The 20,077-nt window shown below is 54.4% G+C and overlaps 1 protein-coding gene across 16 annotated transcripts in view; it reads right to left on the bottom strand.

Annotated features, from left to right (window-relative positions):
• CASZ1 (castor zinc finger 1) overlaps nucleotides 1-20,077 on the bottom strand; it is a 237,057-nt gene that overhangs the window by 91,614 nt on the left and 125,366 nt on the right. For 5 of the 16 annotated variants that reach the window (XM_080380890.1, XM_080380898.1, XM_080380894.1 and 2 more), the window contains exon 1: nucleotides 4,146-20,070. The exons of 8 other annotated variants lie outside the window; for them this stretch is intronic. Coding sequence is in view for 7 of the 8 variants with exons in the window: in XM_080380898.1 (XP_080237024.1) it covers nucleotides 4,146-4,194 (49 nt within the window). In the remaining variant the exon portion in view is untranslated. Of the gene's footprint in view, nucleotides 1-3,721; nucleotides 20,071-20,077 lie in introns of those variants that run through there. 3 more of the 16 variants (XM_080380888.1, XM_080380897.1, XM_080380896.1) reach the window with 1 other exon arrangement.

The raw sequence follows: 20,077 nt of genomic DNA, 5'->3' as shown, positions 1-20,077 counted from the left end.
CCCTCTCATAAAAACTGGCTGCTAGTTTAATTAAAAAATGTAAATTTGCTGTCATCTCGGGGCCTGGTGAATTAGGACGACATCGGCATTTTTTATTGCTGAAGACGTCCAAATTGATCCAGTCCGCATTGAACCAGAGGGGAGGAGACGGTGCCGTGTGGGACTTTTGGTGGTAGGTTCTGCCCCTCCCCTGCTTCCAGCCAAGCCTCCTCTGCCCCCTCTGCGTTGCAAAGTGCAGCTGAGGACGAGGACATTGGTTCTCCCAAACCCCAGCTGGATCGGCCAGCGCAGCCTCTGCAATGTCAGCGCTTCTGGGAGCTGAGCCCTGGGTGGCACCTGAGCTCTCCAAACCCTGGGAACGGCCGTGTCTTCAAACCCTGGGAGGGAGGGAAGGAGCCCAGGTGGAGGTTGGACATGCAGCACAGCAATGCTTGTCTTCACCTCCCACAAGACTTTGCATTAATTTCCACATACTTTCAATCAACTTTTCAGAGGGAAACCTAAACTGTACGTTACACAGCAGCCTAGGGGTATGATCTGATGTCAGAGGGAGAGTCAAAGTGGCCACAAAGGCTCTTGCTGTGAAGGCAGCCAAGCGCTCTGGCAGCACGAGAAGTGGGACAGACAAGGCAAAAGCCCTGAAATAAATTCCAAGATCAGATAGGCCTTTCCCATAGTGGCACGGAGGACTCGGAGTGGAAGCATAAATAGTCCAGGAAAACAGAAAGAGAAACCCATGATACGGAAGCTACATATTAAATATTTGATCCCTTCCAGCTGAGGTATCTGTATCATTCAGAGCCTGTTTTAGTACAAGTTGCCCCTCCCCTTCTTGGGCACTGTGTTTCACAGCGGAAGATGCAGTACCTGCATGCATTAGCGGACCCCACTCATTGGTAGCAGACCTGATTTGGAAGGAATAGGACCCAGCAGCCAGGGTGCAGGCAGGGAAACAGAAGTTTATTATCTCAGGGATCAGTTTTCCGGTCTTTCTGTGAGTTATCGCTCTATAGCGCCAAACCAGTAGAAACACTCCTACACACTTCAAGTGGCTTTGAAGCACCTTCTTCAAGTAATAGCTGGGCCCTGCTTACCACCATGATGAGAAGGTTAATCCCTGCCTGGGTAAACCCTTCTCTCAAGGAAGGGTCTTCACTAGGTAGACTTAAGCACTTGAATGCTTTCCACCCAACAAGCATCTCACAGGACTACTGGAACGCAGCCTCAACACCCAAACAAACTGCTTGTGAACCTTCTGCAGATCATGAGCTCAGCACAAGAATACCAACCTTGACTGAGCCAACGTCTCTCCAAAAATCTGCGCTGCCAAAAATAATTTTTTAATTTTTTTTTTTTTTAAAGAAGAGTTGGCACAGCCCAGAGGTGATGTTCCTATCCACTGGGTGTTTCAAACAACAGTGATGTGACAGAACAAAGACACAAAACGGCTCTTTGAGTGGAAAATTAGGTGTTTCTCCACCCGCTTACCATAGGTTTCTCAGTCTCCATTCTGAGATCAGTTCCTGCAATCTCATACCAGGGATAATTAGGCTGGGGAACAGTTTCCCAAAGGAAGTGACAGGTGCCCAGTCACTCAAGATATTTACAACCAGACTTGCAGAAAGTCACATGTAGGGAACATAGAATCATAGAACATCTTGCCACGATCCTGGGCACATGGACTCAGTCCACGAATTCTTTCCAGCCCTTTACCACTTCTGGCCCTAGAAGGTCCATGCAAGGATTGACTGGGCTGAGAAAGCCCTCCACAAGAGCAGACTGTCAGACCCCATATGCTGAGTCCCTCTGGGAAAGAAACCCCTCTGGACTTGCCTCTGCCAGCTGGCAGCTCCTGTGAGCAGCCCTCAGGGCACTGCCTCGGGGGAGCCACAGCCATGGGGCTTGGAGAGCATTCAAGAGGCAGCGACTGCGGGAGATAAGCTGGCCCGAGTAGATAAGGGTTAGAGGTGGTGATTATGGGGCAGGTCTTTGCCCCAAGATCATGACAAGACGGGTTCACCCACACACAGACCGTAATGCTGACTTAAACAGATCTCCCAGATCCTCATTTCCATGGCTCACTGCAGGCCCAGGTTCCCATACCGGCGCCCCAAAGCCCACGCACTACCGGGGTGCAGTGGCAGGAAGGCCGAGCGCTCACAGCACTCCCAAGAAGAGGGAAGGTCCCTTTTTGGGGGACCAGGGCCAGCTCTACCGTCCCTTTTTGGGGGAGCCGGGCTGGGGGGCCGGGCGTGGGGGCCCCGGGCAGCGCCGGGCTCAGCCGGCAGGGGGCACTGCTCCCCGGGAGGGCACGGCCGCCCCGGGCCAAGCCCCGCCGACAGCATCCAGGCAGCTGCCTGCAGATCCCATCTCCGCACTGCCACGGCTCCTGGAGATGGAGATCAGGGCTAGCTAAATCACTGTTTACTACTCTTTAAAGCATTTGCCCTCCTGCAGTTTCACCACATCCTTAACTCCTGGGCTGCCCACGCAGCCTCCCAGCTCCTTGATCTAGAAGGGAGGCAGCCACACGCCCACGGCTGGACCCAACCAAAGCCAGCGTGTCACACTCGCGGGTGGAAGCAGTTCCCGAGCCGCTTGGTTCCTGATATCAATGATAGAAATAAATAAATAAATGAAATAAACGATGACAAAATTATCCTCTCAATCACAACATCAGAGTACATAGTTCAGGCCCAGTCAATCATCAACCAGTTTATTACCATCTTACTCCTTATTAAAAAAAGCAACACACACACACACGTACACATACACTCTGGCAGTAATTACCCAGACCACAGCGCATCGCCAGTGCAGGCCTGTTTGGCCCATCGCTGCCATTTAGTTTTTTAATGGGAGAGCATGGTTTACACCATTCCGGAGGAGCAGATACGGCTGTGTTAGCAGGTATGGGCCCACAGTGGTGGGACTGGGTCCCAAAGAGGGAGGTAATGTGGCCCTAGGGATCCCTACCACGCTCTGAATCTGCCCACTTTGTGAAATCCACAGGAGACCCTGCCCCAGGCTGGCCAAGGGCTGGCACACTGAGCCCTGGGGAGCCCGGCTGCCATCGGGGCCAGCCTGACGGAGCCCTGGCCACCACCCCACCCAGCTGAGCCCACGCACCCGCCCAGCCCACCACCAGGCCAGGCCCTGTTCCCCGTCCTGATACCTGACCAAAAACCATGGACGCACCACAAAAAGCTACAACCAAAAACACGCCCGGCCCCAGTACCGTGGCCTGTAATCTAAAACCATAACATTGCCCCAGCCTGGCCACCTTCCTCCTCCCAGCCAGATGTGAAGGGGTGGGGGAGGTCTCTTACACCTCACATGGAAGGACAAAAACAAACCCATCCCAGATATGCCCAGGTTGAAAAAAAGAAAAAATACTCATTAAATGTAATAAGCAGCCTCTTCATCTGACACTGCCTTGTCCCAAATAAATTAAATTCCTTTTCATTTAGACAGCACAGGAACCTGACAAGCAACCTTTACCAACGAGATGCCAGAGCTCAGAAGGGGAAAGAAATGAAAGAGAAAACAGCCCACACAACTCACAACAAATATAAACGCAGCATCATTTCAAAACCCCCGTAAACTTCCCCTCCGCATCCTCCCCGGCCGCCCGCGCCGTGCCCCGACGCCCGCCGCCCCGGCCCGGCCCGCGGGGGCCGCCGCGCTGCGGGAAGGACCCTGCGGAGCGGAGCCCCCGGCTCACCTCGCCGCCCGCCCCCGCCGGGCAGGGGGAGCGGGGCCGGAGCGGCGGCGGCGGCGGCAGCCAACTTCCGTAAAACAAGTGAAAGAAAAGTGAAAGAGGCTGCGAGCCCCCGGCAGCACCTGGTGCCGCCCCCGCACCCCGCTCGGCCCGGCCGCCCCTCGCACCGCCCCGCACCGCGATCCCGCCGCGGCGCCGGTAAAAGTTTCGGCGGCGGCCCCGGCCCGGCACCGGCGGAACTGCCCGCAGCGCCCGGCCCCGCGGCGGCGGAGGAGCGAGACGCGCGGCGGGGGCCGCCGGGCTGGGGAGCTGCGCACCGCACCGCCGGCGCGGGGGGCCCGGCACCGGCGGCCGCAGCGAGCGGGGGCTGCGCCGGGCGGCGGGCGGGGGACCGGGGGCAGGAAAAGGACAATTGTGCTGTACTTACCATAGTCGGAGAGACGAAAGCCGAATTCACTTAAATAATCAACTTTCATAATACTTAATTAATACCTAATTGCAGCTGATTGCTCCCGAATAACAAGTTGTTTAAAGCACTGATGTCATTGCCGTGCCGGTCCTCCCCGAGTCACTTTGGCAGCGGGGCCGGGGGCGGGCGCCGGGCGCCGCGGGGGGCGGTGACTGGCAGCCGGCGGACACGCCCCCGTGCCGGGCCCGCCGCCGGGGGCAGGTGCGGGGCCGGGGCCGCAGCGGGCCGGCCGGGGGGCGGCGGGCTCACCTGGGGCGGCCCCGGCCCCGGCACGGCCTCCGCAGCCAGCGGCGGCCCCGGCACGGCACGGCGCGGGGAGCCCGCACCCGGGGCGCGCTCGCAGCGCAGGGCCGCCCGCCGGGACCGGCCCGGTCGCGGTGCCCGCTGCCATCGCCGCCGCCTGCCCCGCGGGAGCGGCGCGGCTCTGCGGGCGGGCGGGGAGCGCGGCGGGAGCCGCCGGCGCGGGGCGAAGCGCGGGGCCCGGGCGCGGCAGGACCCGCAGCCCTGGGGCAGGGGCAGGGGCGGGGGCGGGGGCGGCGGCAGCGTGCGGGCTCGGCCGCGCGGTGCGGGGCACGGCACGGAGGGGCGGGCGCCCAGGGGCACGGCGGCGGTGGCGGCACGGCCGCCGGTGTCACAAGGCTGCCCGTTGCAGCAGCTTGCCCAATGCCCCGCAGGAAACCCGCACCGCCCCACTGCGGGAGCGCCTGGCCCACAGGAGGGGTGGTTTTTCTTTTGCAGCGAATTTCCTCATTTTTTGTTGCTTTATTTTTCTAAGTAGCAAAGAATGCGAGGGAGGTTCTAAGAGGCGTGTTGGGTAAACACAGATATAAGCCTCTTTCTTTAAAACAAACGAACAGATTATTTACCTGATTAAATAGGTATTTTGAGCAGGTTGTAGGCTGTTTTTGTGAACACACCACCTTTGGCTCCGTGGATTTTGGCAGAGTGAGGCTCCTCACTGGGGCTGGGGAGCAGTACATGAATTCACCAACTCTTAAATCCTTTTTATAAGCAGAACTTAATGTGCTTGACAAAGGAGGCCAGCATCATTACCCCACTGCACGGATGGGGAAACTGAGGCACTAGCAAGGGAAGTGACTCGCCGAAAGTGGCTGGACAGGTTGGTCACGGGGCTGGAAGGAGCCCAGGTCTGCTTGGCTCTGTGCACCTGGACACGCTGCACCCCGAGAGTGTCCTGAGCCCAGAGACCCAGCGCTGCAACCGCAACTCATCATCTTGGCAAGCACTGCATTTGCATGTGTCAAAATGTAAAGGCAGCACACCAGGCCAGAGGGCAGGGAGAAGGAAGAGGAGGGGGGAGTCGTTTGTGAAACCCACAAGTGTTCTGGCTTCTCCAGGAAAAAATCTAAACAAAGCCTAGTGAAACGCAGGCATCCAGGGACCCTCCGAGCCAGGAAGCTGAGTGGGGACGGCAGTGTCAGGCAGGAGACAAGTGTGCCCTGCCTAGTGGGCTGCCCAGACAAGCAGCGCTCCTTGCATGCAGCTCACCTTCCCACCTGGAGCAGTCATGCTACTGCTTTAAGGGAGATGGGCAAAACATCATCAGCATTGCCCCGACCTCCCCTCCGGGTTTCTAACCCTGCCGTAGGCACCAACCAACACCATCAGCCACTGCTGCCTTTAAAATCCTGCCTGTCTGCGTTTCACTGGCCCCAAGACAGACACCAGCCCAGCCAGCGTTACCCATGACCCTCATCAGAGCCTGCCCTGGTCCTTAAGTCTGTGTCAGACGCTACAGCACCTGCCAGGGAATATCCTACCCTGGGAAGCAATGAACAGTGCCAGAAATGTTTGTGCTGCTTCACCCTGGGTTTGTAATAGTTCAGTTTGGACCCAATGCTTTCCTCCAGGTGTGAGGTTGCTGACAGGTCCCGTAAGTTCACTGCACCTTGTGTCACCCAGATTTCTCCATTTTCACTTCTCCTATGGACTTAATATTTAACCAGTGGGAGTTCTGCTCACTGCCACTGTTCCCTAAGAGGGTGGCTCCAGCTGTATCCCCAACTCCTTATGAGGGGGAACACGCACTGTAACACGGATGTGTCACAGCACATACAGAGCCACACAGACCCTCTAAAGATACCTGTTCTTCCACATGCACTGAGCTGAGCACGTTCACACATCAGTATACAAATGCTCCCCACCCCTCCCATCCCAGCACGCACACACAGCATGCATATGCACTCCGACACAGAAAATTATACTCTGTGCTCACTTAGATTCAAATACACACATATCCATACAGCGTGACACACATGAACCCACCCCCCCCCCCAACCTAAACACACCCGGAGGATCCCCTCCGAAGACTTCCCACTGTCCCTCCCACTCCTCCTTGCAGTAACAACTTGCCAAGGTGTTTTTTCAGGTGAAGTCCACGCCCTGCAGCTGACGCAACGGCAAGGCCTGATTTCCTATCTCAGCGATCTCCAGTCACAGGATCGGGTTTTATTTCCCCATACTCCCTCCTTTGCCTCTTACCCAAGGAAAGTTTTTTTCTTTCCTCTCTCAGAGGCTGTGGAGCTTTCTCCTCCTTTGGGGACCTCTGTGCCCCCTGTTTGGGCAGCATCCCCCCTTTTTCCCCCATCCCTCCAAGGTATGGATGCTCTCTGAGGAAAGGCTGCCTCTGACCATGCCCTGGCAAGAAGCAGCTCCCAGACCTGCCCCACGCCCAGACCCCAGGAGCACTCGAGGGAAGGCAGCACTCCTCATCCTTCTCTGGACCGTGCCACTGTGCCACGGCAAGAGCTGCCCTGTCCACTCCAGCCACGGCTGCCCTTTCGTGGCAGGTGAAGAGATCTCTCCTTGTCCATTCCTACCCTCCCAGGGGCATTGGGAGCTCTCAGTAATTAATGTTTGCCAGGTGCTCAGAGATCCTCAGATGAAAAGTGCAATGGGAGGGGGAAGGATGATTAATTTATTATTATTATTACAGTTTAATGCTTTCCCCGCAGACGGTGTGCCAGGGCTGAGCATGGGGTGAGTCACGCTGATATGTGGGACATCCCCCTTTCTGTGTCTCTTCTACCTTTGTTTTTCATGCTGAGCCCATTTTCTTGGCAGTTTCCCCCTCCTTAGCTGGAGCTGACCCCAGGGCCTGGGGCCGTGCTCTGGATTCATGTGGGCTCAGGGCGCTGGCTCTCAGATTGCAGGTTGGAGATCTGGCAGCGCCGTGCTCCTCCTCCTGCTCCTGCTTGGGGAGTCTATTAGGCAAATGATCTTGCCCTATTTCTGTAATTTTGTTTGATTTCTGTTTCGTCAAGGGAGGCGCCCAGAGGCCTCAGGGCCTGGGCGGCAGGAGCAGACAATCCGTGCTTTCTTTCCCTTTCCTTCTCTTTCTCTCCTTCCTTCTCAATTCAGTTTCAATCACATTATTGGCACATGGCGCCCAGAAAGCATTGCCAAAGTGGTTGTGCAGAGTCTCAGTGTGCTGGGTGGGGCTCTGCCAGGATCGCTTCTGCCATTTACTATTCCTTGGCGTTACTCAGTTTGACACCAGCTCCCCACCATGTGGCTGCTGCTCTTCCAGGCACTCCACAGCTTCCAGCATCTGCTGGAAGCCAAATGCTGCTCATCTCTTGACCACTGCCCAGAGGGAATGACTGTACCAGGAATGGGCCATACAGCAAGGAACATACACTGTGCGTCCTTGTGCTCCACAGGGGCCCAGAAGACTTAGGGGGAAGGAGTGGCAGGGGTTTGAATGCACTAACAATTAGTTACAATTTACTACAGCTATTAAAAGTGCAGCCTGGGGATTTCAAGGCGAGGAGGCAAGGGGATAGTCCTACCCAGGCATTGCATCCAACAGGGAAGGTACCTGGCACTGAAGAGCTGGCGCTCTGCATGCAAAACCAGCAAATGCCACCCTGTGCCAGCCCGGAGCTGCCCAGAGAAGCCCCTGAATCCCAGAGCGGCACACCAGGCACTGCGATGGCCTCCGGACGCACCAGGAAGTGGCTGCTCAAGGGCAGGTCCCAGGCTGGGCAAGACCCATTCCTGCAGATCATGGGGCAAGCACAAAACAAAAAAGTGATTTCTGTCTGGCGGAGCTGCAAGCCAGCTTGTGCTCCTGCATGGACACGCTTGGATGCAAACAAAAACACGAGCACATGCCATGTGCACACACACATGGTCACACGTAAGTGTACAAACACGAGAGGTTCTGTGTATGGCTGCTGCAGCACACTGGTGTGATGCCCACCTGGGCACCCAGGAACAGAGCTGGACTGTCACAGATGTTTTAGCAGAGACTGTCCTGCTCTGGACATATGTGGAAGGCCTGATGCCATGGAGACGGCAGGTGGCTCTGGGTCGAGAGGAGCTGCTACCCTACTTAGCCCCCAGGGTAATTACTCGCCCTCCCAGCAACTGTCTCCTCAAATGGTCTGGGTCACACCAACAGACGGGAATGGCTTTCAACATGCAGCCCAGCAAGCAAGAGAGATGGGGCAGGCAGAGAGGCAGGATGGGTTTTACAGGACTCTGACGCTGTGGAGTAGAGATGGCCTCCATAAATTCACTGTGGGTTTGACCCAGCTTGGGCAGGAGTGAGAGGCAGAAATGAGGGAAGGCACAGGGAGCCTGGCACGTTATCCTCTCTCCTATAACTGCCCCATCACAGAGGCTGTGTCAGCCCTGCTTCTGCGGGGGGCACTGAGGTGGCTACAGAGGGGTGCTGGGGACTGTCCCTGATGGAGCAGGTGAGACAGACACTCATTCGTTAGGACTGACAGCAGAGAAGTGAGGGGAGATGATGGAGGAGGTAAGAAATGGGCAGCAAGAGCAGAGAGAGGGCACTATGGACTGCACACGGTGGGGACTGACTGTAACCCCTCCTCTGGGATGTGACAGCAGCATCCCCACCACAGCAACAGGGAGGGAAAGCAAAGTGTCCCCCTGTGCATGAGACACAGTGATGAGCACTTGCAGAGAGATGCCCATGATGCAGCACGCGTGCATCCGCATGCGCTGGCCCCGCTTGTGCAACCAGGCTGCCTGAGCATCGTCGGTGCTGACACAGGGGATATGCAAGCACGCACGCAAGTGACTCTGAGCAAGCCCGGGTCTCGCCAACGCTGCGCGTGCACACACGCCGGCACAGCACCAACAGGGACGCATGTGCCTGTGCACAAGGGCATGTGTGCAGTGAAGTGGCACACGGACACCACCGTGAAGAGGCAGCAAAGACCCCGGAGAAAGCGTGGCTGTGGCCTCTTGGGAGCCCTGGCAGTGGGCCGGAGCGGGTGTGGGGAGCAGCGGCGGGCGGTAAGTGTGAGGCAGACGCAGCGATTGCATTACTGAAGGAGCCCAGGCTGGCAGTGCCGAGCTATCGTCCCTGTAATCCTGTTAGCCAGCAATCTCCATTCCGAAAGAGCTTCATTTCTTTGTGAATATTTGTAAACTAGATATCTAATGGAAAATTATAGGAAAATTATAGTGAAATTCATGACGAAGAAATCCGATTAGCCCTAATTCAATTATGCCATCTTAGCCCACACAGCACATTTCCCATTTTTTTCCCATAAATACCAATGCCAGGGGTCCGGGTAATCAAATAAAATTGAAAATCATCTTCCCATTAAATTCAATTAGCTGCAATTTCTAAAGCCTATCAGAGATTTTAATTACTAAATTATAAAATTCTCCAATGCTAAATTGAAACTAAAAAAATTGCACATCCTTGTATTTCAGAAGAAAAAAACCTAGCAGAAACCTTGAAAAATACCCTTCTCCTCCCATCAGCACCCACGTGAGCACGGGTCTGGGCAGGCTTAACCAGAGAAATGATTGTGGAGGGACATGAACCAGGCCTAGGGAAGAAGGTGGCTACCTCTGAGGGAAAGAGCTCAGACATCAGCTGAGATTAAAACCTAAAATCCAGCCCTAATTACAACTCAGTTGGGTTGAAAGAGGAAAGGGAAGAGGCTAGTAATCTCAGCAGCATCTCTGCTCCCTTTTTCTCACACGAGCTCCTCAGTTCTGGCTGGTTCTTGGCACCTCTGCGCTGCTCCACCAGTGACTAGTGACAAGCCACTGCACTCCTGTAGCCAGTGTAACAGCCGAGACTCTCGAGGAGTTGAAACGAGTTTTGCCTGCAAATGGGCTCAGTGAGGCAGTCCCTCGAGTCTCTGTGTGCCAAACCCAGGGCAGGAGAGCTGGTGATGCCCAGAGGGAAGCAGGAGGGCAGATGCTAGCTTTGTGCTTCTGATAAAGCTTCTTGAATAATAGCCATGCAAGCCCGGTCCTGACACTGAATTAAGGGAAGCTGGAGCCCTCAGCAAACTGATTTAGCTTGAAGCACTACTTCAGCAAACACGTGGGATGTTCCAGAGGAGGGGGACGTAATCACCCTTCCCTGATAGCACGGGGAACTCTCTGAGTTCAGAAGCACCAGGCAGGCAAGCCCATCTCTAAACTGTTCTTTATTCAACAACCAAACCAAGCAGGCAAATGGGGAACCAACGAAACCTGTGCCTACAGATGCTCTCTTCCAGCCCTGCTTCTCCAGGGACCAACACGGCACAGCGACGTGTCGAGGGGCAATTAACTCTGTGAACAAGCAGTGGGAGGAGAAGTGAAGCTCAGCTCTTCAGTTACAATACCTGACCCTCCACAAGGCAGCGAGTGAGGATTTTCTGACACTGCTTTTATGCCAGAGAGCACTTTTGCGTGGTACCCTAAAGGGTTTATTCATGCGCTAACATAAACGAAGCCAGTTTCTAACGCATTTCACAGCTTTAACTAGGTGCTCAGGCTGCCCCGAACCAGGCCGATACTCGGTTTAATTTACTGGGCGCCCGAAAGTTGCCAGCAGGGAGTTGCCCGCAAACAGAACAACAACAAAAAAGTTAATGATCTGGGCTTTTTCTTTAATAAATAGGCAAACTGGCTGAGCCGGATTGTTGGCTGGGATTCATCTCCCCTTTATCACCCTGGAGCTTCTGTGACACATTCTCCAAATCATCAGCATTTTGCAATTTGAGGTCGTTACCAAATACTATTTTTTTGCCAAGGAAGGGATAAAAATAAATTAATATTAAGAAGCCCAAGCAGGGAGAGGCTGTGGGTTGGATGGTGCTGCCACCTCTGTGGGGATTGCTCAGGCACCTGGCAGCCCGCCCTGTGTGCACCTCGGTCGCCGGCTCACCCTGGAATGTGGTGCTGGCACCCAAGTGCTACTTGATTTTACTATGAATTAATCAAAGCCTCTTCTGCAAACGTCTAACACTAAATCACCACTGGCTGAGCTTCAAATGCAATTCCCCTGTTCCAGGGATTCGGCACAAGGAGATTACCAGCTCCAGGTGAAAAGCTGAAGGGGGTTTCCTCTCTGCACATCTACTGGTACTCCAAGGCATCAGCCTCTCCCAGCTGGAAGGAGAATAGATTTCCTGCAACTCTTCTGCTCACAGCAGGTAACCGCACAGACATTCAAGATACGCTGGGATAAATCTGTCTGTGCTGCCTGACTAGACTGTACTTACACCAGAGAGGAATTTGACTTGACTGCGAGCCGATGCAGAAGTAGAAGACTGTATTTGTAGCTTGCGTGTGCCTGCACCCCTATGTTTGCATAGCTGTGGATGCCTCTACATACATAAGGCCATGCAGAGATGTGAACCTGCAAAATCCTGCTTGGGTACAGCTGCCTACATGTCTGTGCACATGTATGTGCGCAGCCTCATGGCACTGTGTGAGCATGCAGCCACCCGTGTGCACAGGGGCTGCGCAGTCAGATGTTGGCATGGCTGTCCACAGCCAGAGGTACACAGAATTTCTCCGCGGGCGTTCTTGCCGTGTCTATGTCTGCATGCCTCACTTGTCTCCAAACTTGCAGTATGGGGCACCCTCCTCATCCCAGCCAGCCCCCCAGAAGGCGGTGTGCTGCCGCTGACACTCAGGATGGCAACAGCACATGTCCCCGCACCGCTCCAGAGACACAGCACTGCCCTGAGCCATCGGCGAGTTCTATTCCCCTCTCCACACTTTGCCTGTCTCAGAGCCCTCTCATATTTTCAGTGCTCACTAGACCGTGAATTCACCTTCATACCAGTTACAGGGTTATTTAGCTTCTCCTGACTCCGATAACCACCAAACTTTCACTGGCAGCTCAGCTTTCTCCCGGGAGACATGAAACACTCTCACCTGCCCACGGTGCCCCCACCCATGCACACCCACCTGGAGCACAGGGGACAGATCCCTGAGCAGGATACAGTGCCTAGGGACATTGCTCACCCGCCAGTGACAGTCTCTTATCCCCACCCACATCTACACTGTGAGAAAGAGCAACAGAGCAGAAGAGTTAAAAACCGAATAGAGAGGGTGAAACCAAGGAGAGGGGGACAGAGAGGGAGAGAGAGAGGGGGGAAAAGGGTGATAAAGCAAACCCAGTACAAACAGAGGAGGAAGGACCCCCAAGACAACACAGGAAGGAGCAGGGGAGGGAGGCAGGAAGAGCGCAGGGATGTACTGTGGTATTTTGCCCCTGCACACCCCACAGAGCAACACTGAGCACTTGACACTAACATATTCTACAGCTCTCCCTTTCCCTGAAATCTCAGGGATCAACCAGGCAGCCTCCGCGCAGCAGCCGGACTAGCTGTGCGTGGGCTGGAACACTGCTGAAGAATGATGAGGACAATCTGCCTGGATGGGAAACATGGGGCTCCCTACCAGGGTGCCCAAAGGCCGTGGGAGTGCAGAAAACCCCAAATGAGAGCGTGAAACTTCCATGCAGGGCCATGCACAAAGGCGGCCAGCAGCCCGTCCCTCTTACTGACCCCCCCATCATGAGGAAACCCTCTCTGCTGTCCTTTGCTGGCCCAGTCTCACCTCTGCCACCCACCCTCCCGCTGGTTTGGAGGCATCTTTGCCTGTTTCCCCTGCTGCAGACCTATAAGGCACCTTTTTTCCAGCTCTCCCTTCCACTGCCACAGCACCCGTCTCTTGGCATCATGTCTTTGGCCCAAGGCCTTGCTGCTCACCCCTGGCCACGTGGGCTTGCTCCTTGGTCTCCTGGGCTTTCCCATTCTGACTGAACAGTTCCCAGCTGAAGCAAGTGCTGCAGTGACATTTCACGCTGAAACCAAGCATGTGCTGACAGCGAGTGGCATCCCCAGGAGCTCCTTCCTGGCCCCCAGGGCTGTGCACAGCCAGACACAGCTGACAAGGTGCACAAGCCACTGCACAACTTGTGATGCCTCTTCCCATCCACGCCACCCCCCCGGGGTCTGGCCCAAGCTGTGCCTGCAGCAATTCACCCTTCCTACCCAACCCACTGTGGGTGTCCCCACCTCTTGTCCCCCACAGTCCCCTGGAACAGCTTGGCCCCCTATCCCAGGGGACAAAATCCCCCCATCCTTTGGCCCAGGGATTTCAATCCTCTGCTGCTATAATAAAGAGCTCAAAGTGGGCACTTCGGTATCTTACCACATCTGGGATAAAACTCAGACATGACTCCTCCACTGCACAGGGTGTGCACAGGTGCAGGTCTGCACATATTAAATGGAATAGCATGGATGTGGGAAGGGAACTAGGGGGGGGACAGGGCTGCTCTTGCCCCTGAGGCAGCTGGAGCTATCCTAACCTAACACCAGAGACCACAGTACAGAAGGAACTGCAAGTGCCCAAAGGGACAAGAACAGGAGGGACGAAAGCAGTAGCTCTGGCACAAGCTTGTCACAGCCACTTTCCCCTGTCCTCAGGCTTCCTCGGGATGGTTCCTACTGCTGGAGTTTCTGCTGGATTTGCGTGGCTGCCCTGAGAAGGCAGATCTGGGGAAACATGGCAGAGACACCCCCGTTGCCTCACCTGCCCCGGGAACACGCCCCAGCCTCCTGCTTTCCCCATATCGCCATTAAAAAAAAGCTCTGTGCAAACAATAGATCAATAGAGCCCCGCCTCTTCGGAAGGAAAACAAACACCCGGATCACCGCAAATTAGAGAATGTTTCGCTTCACTTCATCCAAACAGGCTGACAATTTTTTTGGGTTGTTGCCACAGCGACAGAATAACACAGCGTTCAGCCTGTTGCAGAACAATCAATTAAGTTAATGCCTCCGAGTGCCTGTTTACTCTTCCATTTAGGAGGTGCTGCTCTTGCTCACTCTCTTTCTCTCCTGCTTGTTTTAAATTTCTCATCCTTTGCTTCCTGCTCCTATTTCTTCTCTATTTAACCTAAAGTCCCTCCCTTCAACTACCTCCTGGCTTGTAAGGAGCCTCCCGCTTTTTGGAAAGATCACCTGGAATAAAGTTTTTTCCTCTGACTCCTGTTATTTATCCTTTCTTCCTGGAAAAAAAATGAGAGACTGGGGATTTACCTTCACTTTTCATGATACAGCCCTGTCCCCTCTTCCTGGTGTGCCCAGGAACTTGCAAAGTTTCTAAAGGCCAGCTCCAAACATCCCCAGGGCAGAGTGGACCACTTTCTAAAGAGGCAGAAGTAACTCTGCTTTTAACAAGATTATGTGACTCTTGCGCTAAAGACCTATGAAGTGATCAGAAACCCTTCCACTATTGCTATTTTTTACACGATGAACCATAACCATAAATGAAGACTCATCTTGTGCTAAATGCTGCTTAAAAAGGAGAACTATAAAAGGGCCTCCCATGGGTCTAGGTCTCATTCTACAGTCCACGTTGAATGAAACTTCTAAATATGTGCTTAAATGACTTTGGCTTCAGCAAAACTCAACCTGGTGCTCAAAGCGTTTTGCTGAAATGTAGCCTAAACTGGGATACTTCAAAGTGTGCACCACTGCCAGCAGATCATGGCAGATCCACCACTGCAGTCCTTTAAAATAAAACGAACACCAAAACACCCCTTGGCTCTGTCCCTGACCGCCAGCGGTTTGTGCCAGGCCTTCAACAGACTTGCATGCTCTTGCCACTGATCTTGTAGGTTTATTTCCTGCCTTGCAGCCAGCGTGAGCGGTGACACTTGGCTGTGTAGCTTCACTGCCTGTCTGCAGCCACTTTCCCATCCTTGCCCAGCGAGCACAGATAACAACCCTGGGTCTCCCCGCAGCCCTCCTGCAGGCTACGAGGCGTGCTACAGAGTGCCGAAATCACAGCTCTGCCATCCTGGGCGGGAAATAAGGTACCAGGGAGTGAAAGGATTTATCCAAGGCCAAGCCTGAGATACAATGCAGGCCTTCTGTCTCCTGATCTCTCTGCACCCTGGTGCTGTCCTCCTCATGAGCACAATATTCCTATGCTTTTATCTTTGAAGCCCCAGGAAAAGTGTCCACCTCCCTCACGTCATACACTGAAATTAAAGGCAAAGGCAAGCATGATGTGAAAACATGCAGATTCCATGATATTGTCTCATCCTGCTACTAGCAACAAGTGTCTAAATGTAGAGTGTACATTAATGTAGTATTGGAGAGATGGAACAAAACCGCAGACGGAGCAGATGGGGGAGAGGGGGGCTCAAACACAAAGAAAAATTACAGGAATAGGGTCAAATACGGCATCTCCCCTCTGCTTCCCAAGCTGAATCCTTTTCAAAGAACTCCCTCCTCCCAAGCTAACACTACCGCCCTGCTGGCTGCGGAGCAGCGAGGCCGGGGGCTGTGCGGGCTGCAGGATGGCCGTGCCAGCCAGGCCTTGCTGGGCGCACCCCTTCGCCCCCTCCCCGAGAAGAAGTTATCAGCAGAACCTGTCGGAGCAGGGGCTCGTTGACTGCTCCCTGTCCATTACAGCCCAGATTATAAGCATATTGCACAGAGCTCTCTGCACGGTGCTGGGGAAATCCAATACGCTGAAAGGTTAATGCAATCAATTAGGGTGACAAGGAAGTAGAGTAAAGCCTTCTGAGTAGATGAAAGCGAGAGAGAGATGGAGACAGAGAAAAGCAAAGGGAAGCAGGGGGCGGGGGGGGGGGGGGGGGAGGTGGGAAGGAGCAAAGAAAGACGAGTGGGAGGAGGAGGAAGATGGTATACAGGGCTTGTGTTGTAGACCACAGGGCACTGGTGTGGCCAAGGGCACCGTCCTGCCCCAGCATTGACGGGGCGGTGTGATCCACAGGGGCAAGGCAGGCCATGGATCCCCAAGGCAGCAGGCAGACCAGGACTCCCCCTTCTCAGCTCCTCCTGCCCTACCACAGCTTCCCAGGACGTCCTGCTGCCCGCCTGCTCCCTAGCACCGCTCACTTGGGGGAATGGCAGAACTCTCCCTGTGCCTTTGCTGCCCAGCTACCAAGAAGGGATGGAAGCAACTGCCTGTGTTTAGAGTTGCCATGCAAGGCCAAGGATCTCAGCAAGCCATGGGGAAGCACAAGGGGAGGAGAAATAGGGAACAGGAAGGACAGAGAGCTTCCTCTGGCTGTTCATACACTCTGTGCACAAGGAAAGTTGAAGATGAACATGTGGCAGCTCTTTGTAAACCTCCTAGCTAGACACCAGTCATGACCACTGGCCAGTGGCCTGTACCTCTCCCCTGGTGTCATAAGGAATTTTTATTTTAGTGTGGCTGTGTGGAAGCTCAGCCCTGTCAGTCTTGGGAGCACGTGTAAAAGGTGAGATCTCCTCTCTCTTCCAGCTTCTCTCCACGTGTGCCAAGCTGGGCTGTCCTGCAAGGCCAGAGGACAAACCCCTGCCAAACCCCAGCTGCCGCAGGTTTGCCTCTGCCTGCAGACAGTCTGATGAGGATGCAGCGGCACTCAGCCCGCCAGCACAGCATGGAGATCCCAGTGATCCCAGTATCATTCTATAACGGGCATCCTGCTGCTCCGTCCTGCAGGGCACAGGCCTTTCCCTGGGGCATTCAGCTCAGGGGAGAGCCCTGTCCTTCCCTCCGTCCCCCCAAGGCACTGCAGGCTGGCTCAGCTCCTGCTCTCTGACCCCCCAAGCAGCGCAGTACTTCATTAACCTGGGCTGACAGGTCAGCGAGTGCAGCCCCTTCCTACCACAGCTCCTGCTCACACACAGCTCGGCCTAGGAGAACGTGACACCAGCTCATTAGGACAAATTATTACTCTATAACCCCTGCCGCAATGTCCCTTAATATGCCTATTTAGCAAGAGACAAGTCCTGGTGGGCTCCTCGGCATTAAAACAACCTCACAAATCACCAGAGGCACAAGCACCATGATCCCTGCTTCTGGGGGCGGAGGCCAGGGCAGCTGCACCCCGGTGGGTGCTGGAGGGGTGCAGAGTCCTGTGCTGTTCTGCTGCAGACAAAATGAAACTCTTGGTGCGCCGAGGGGGGATATTCTGCAAGCAAGGAGCTGCCATCTGACTGTGGCTCACCGTGCAGCCCAACACATGCCCAAGTTTCAGTACAATGAGGTGATGTTCCCCAGTTGAAATCCAGTGCAAAAGTATTCTGGGATGCCCATTCAAACCGCTGGGCCTGCTTCACTCTTCCTTATCCCTGCCTGACTCTGCCCTCCAGCACTACCATCAGCATTCTGTTCCACATGAGACCTACAAGATCCAAATGTATCCCATTTCCCTGTGATGTCTGTGAAGTCAGTGCCTGGCTTCACAAATTTGTCTGCAACACCACCTGTACTTGCTAGCTCCTTTCAGGTTAACCAGCAAAGCCAAAGAGCAAGTTCGGAAGCTGACGCTGTTGGCAGGCATCGTGTGCTGCCTCCCCACAAAAGGCTGCGCTGAATTTTGGGGGATTAAGCCCATTACACATGAAAGCAGTCAGCTTGCACCTTGTGGGGAGAACAGGACTGCAGGCTGCCTGGGGCTAATCCAAGAGATTACAGAACCTCCGCAATTTTGGACACAGTGAGTGAGATATCACAGGGAAGACAGAAACGCGGGCAAATGTCAGAGGAAGGCTGCTACTGAACAGAAACAGGGAGCATGAGGAAAAGGAAAAGGGAGAGGGAAAAGGGAGAAAGAAAACAGTGATTCATATAACAGCACCAAAGGGGAAGGGGGGGGGGGGGGAGGGGAGAGGCAGCAGTGCCATACCAGGCAGCGGAAAGTGAGGAAGAAAAGTAATGGAAAGAAGAAAGGGTGCAAAGTGTGTGATGCTGGGCACCGAGAAGGGCAGAACGAGTGCAAATGGACACAGAAATGAGGGACCTGAGAGAAAAAGAGAGGGAGGGTGGGAGGAAAAGGAGGAGAAAAGAGCAAGAATAGCCACGCAGTGAGGAGCACGCGGGCAAGGCAGAGCGCTGTAACCAGGGTTGTGAAGCATGAAAAGGGAAGAATCTGCCTGTTCCTTTCAGCGCTTGGAGCATGGCACTCGGTGGTGACCTACACTGTGCCCGGCTGTGATCACGTTTTCAGGGCCACTGCCTGCCGATCCCAAACAATGATGGGGAGCCTTTGAAGTCAGAGAAAGAAGCCGCAATGTGAACTGGGGACTTTCTTTTTTTTTTCTTTTTTTTCCCCCCATTTTTTTAAGGGCCGGTGGAAGGAGGGAGGAAAAGGAAGGGCTGAAGTGGTGGGGGGAAGGCTGGAGGAGAGGTTGCAAGGACAAAACAGAGAGTTGCTCTCGGTGGGGTGCCCCGAAATGAGAGAGACAAAAAGAAAACAAACAGTTTATGAGTAGGGCACATGCTGCCTGTGTCTGCATGCCCTGCGCTGCCGGCCCCCTGTGCTCCCAGGGAGGCTTCTGTTCCCCAGCAATGATGGATGGACGCATAGGGCCATTCAGGCCTGCCATGTTACAGCAGCGGTATTTACATAACACTGGCCTTCCACCGGTCACCTCTGACACTGCCCAGCCCGGCTTGGGGCCCCCTCCCGCCCCAGCCAGCCTGGGCCCCTCTGATACCACTCGAACTCAAGCCCATGAGCTCCCAGACGCTGGGCTCAGGGGTCCCCACTACTGCAGGGATGCTCTGAGCACAGGCACACCGCAGTGAGTGCTCCCAGCACCTCTGAGGGGATGTCTCACTGAGCAGAGCACCCCCTCCCCTCCCCACCGCCACTGCCACTCCTGCCCTGGCCTGGTCTCAGATTTGCCTTGGTGCCTGGGGAGGGCATGGAGCAAAGGGAGAGGTGAGACTTGGTGGCACAGTGCAGAGAGGGTACAGTGCAGAGACGGAAGAGAGTGGGAGCTCTTTGGGTGATACATAAGGGAGCCCTGCGGTCCCCCTGGGGTCACGAGGAAGAGGCAAGGGCAGCAGGAACTGCCTTGGTGTGGCATGGACTTCTCCATAACCATCACCTGAGGTGACATAGGGACCTTCTTACCCAGCACATGGAGACAAGGCTTTTAAGAGAGGCAGTAATTTTTCATTTCCTTGGGCTCTAGGCCTCTAACTCTTATCGGGCATGGACTAAGTGACCATCCAGATCTAGGAGGCTGTGAAGATGGCGTTTTTTTTGCAGTAACATAGACCATGAGGGTCTAGGTAAAAGGAAAATCCAGATAAGTCAGGATTCTGCTGGAGACACAGAGCTGCTTCCACCCTACCTGCATGGTGCTAGCAGCAGCCTGAATAGCTAAAAATGTGCCAGAGGAGGAAAGCATGTACATCACCATCTTAAATTACATGAACTGAGCTCAGCAAAACTTCACAGTAGATGGAGACTGCATCCTATTCAGTGAAAGGACCTTATTGATCTCCCACTAGCCCACATGGATGAAGACAAAGCAGTACTCTCCTTGTTAAAGCCCTTACACTATTTTTTATCTGTAAAGACAGAGGCAGTAGAGAAGGTATACAAGAAACCCCACAGTGACAAAACCAGTTGCCCAGAACAACTAGTGTACAAAGACAAAGACAGGATTAGGACACACATAGGCCATGTCTGCATTAGACCTTCTTCTGTTTTCACCTCTGTAACAGTCCAAACCCCGAAGTTCTAGTGCAGACACAGCCACAGTGAGCAGGCCATAAAGTGTGAGAGACACGCAGAGGAAAAGAGAACCCAGGAGGGTGTAGTGACATAC

The sequence above is a fragment of the Falco punctatus genome, assembly GCF_963210335.1.
Source record: "Falco punctatus genome assembly, chromosome: 3".
Lineage (NCBI taxonomy): Eukaryota > Metazoa > Chordata > Aves > Falconiformes > Falconidae > Falco > Falco punctatus.
The sequence above is the reverse complement of the archived record's forward strand: the minus strand, read 5'-3'. Positions and strand labels throughout refer to the sequence as shown.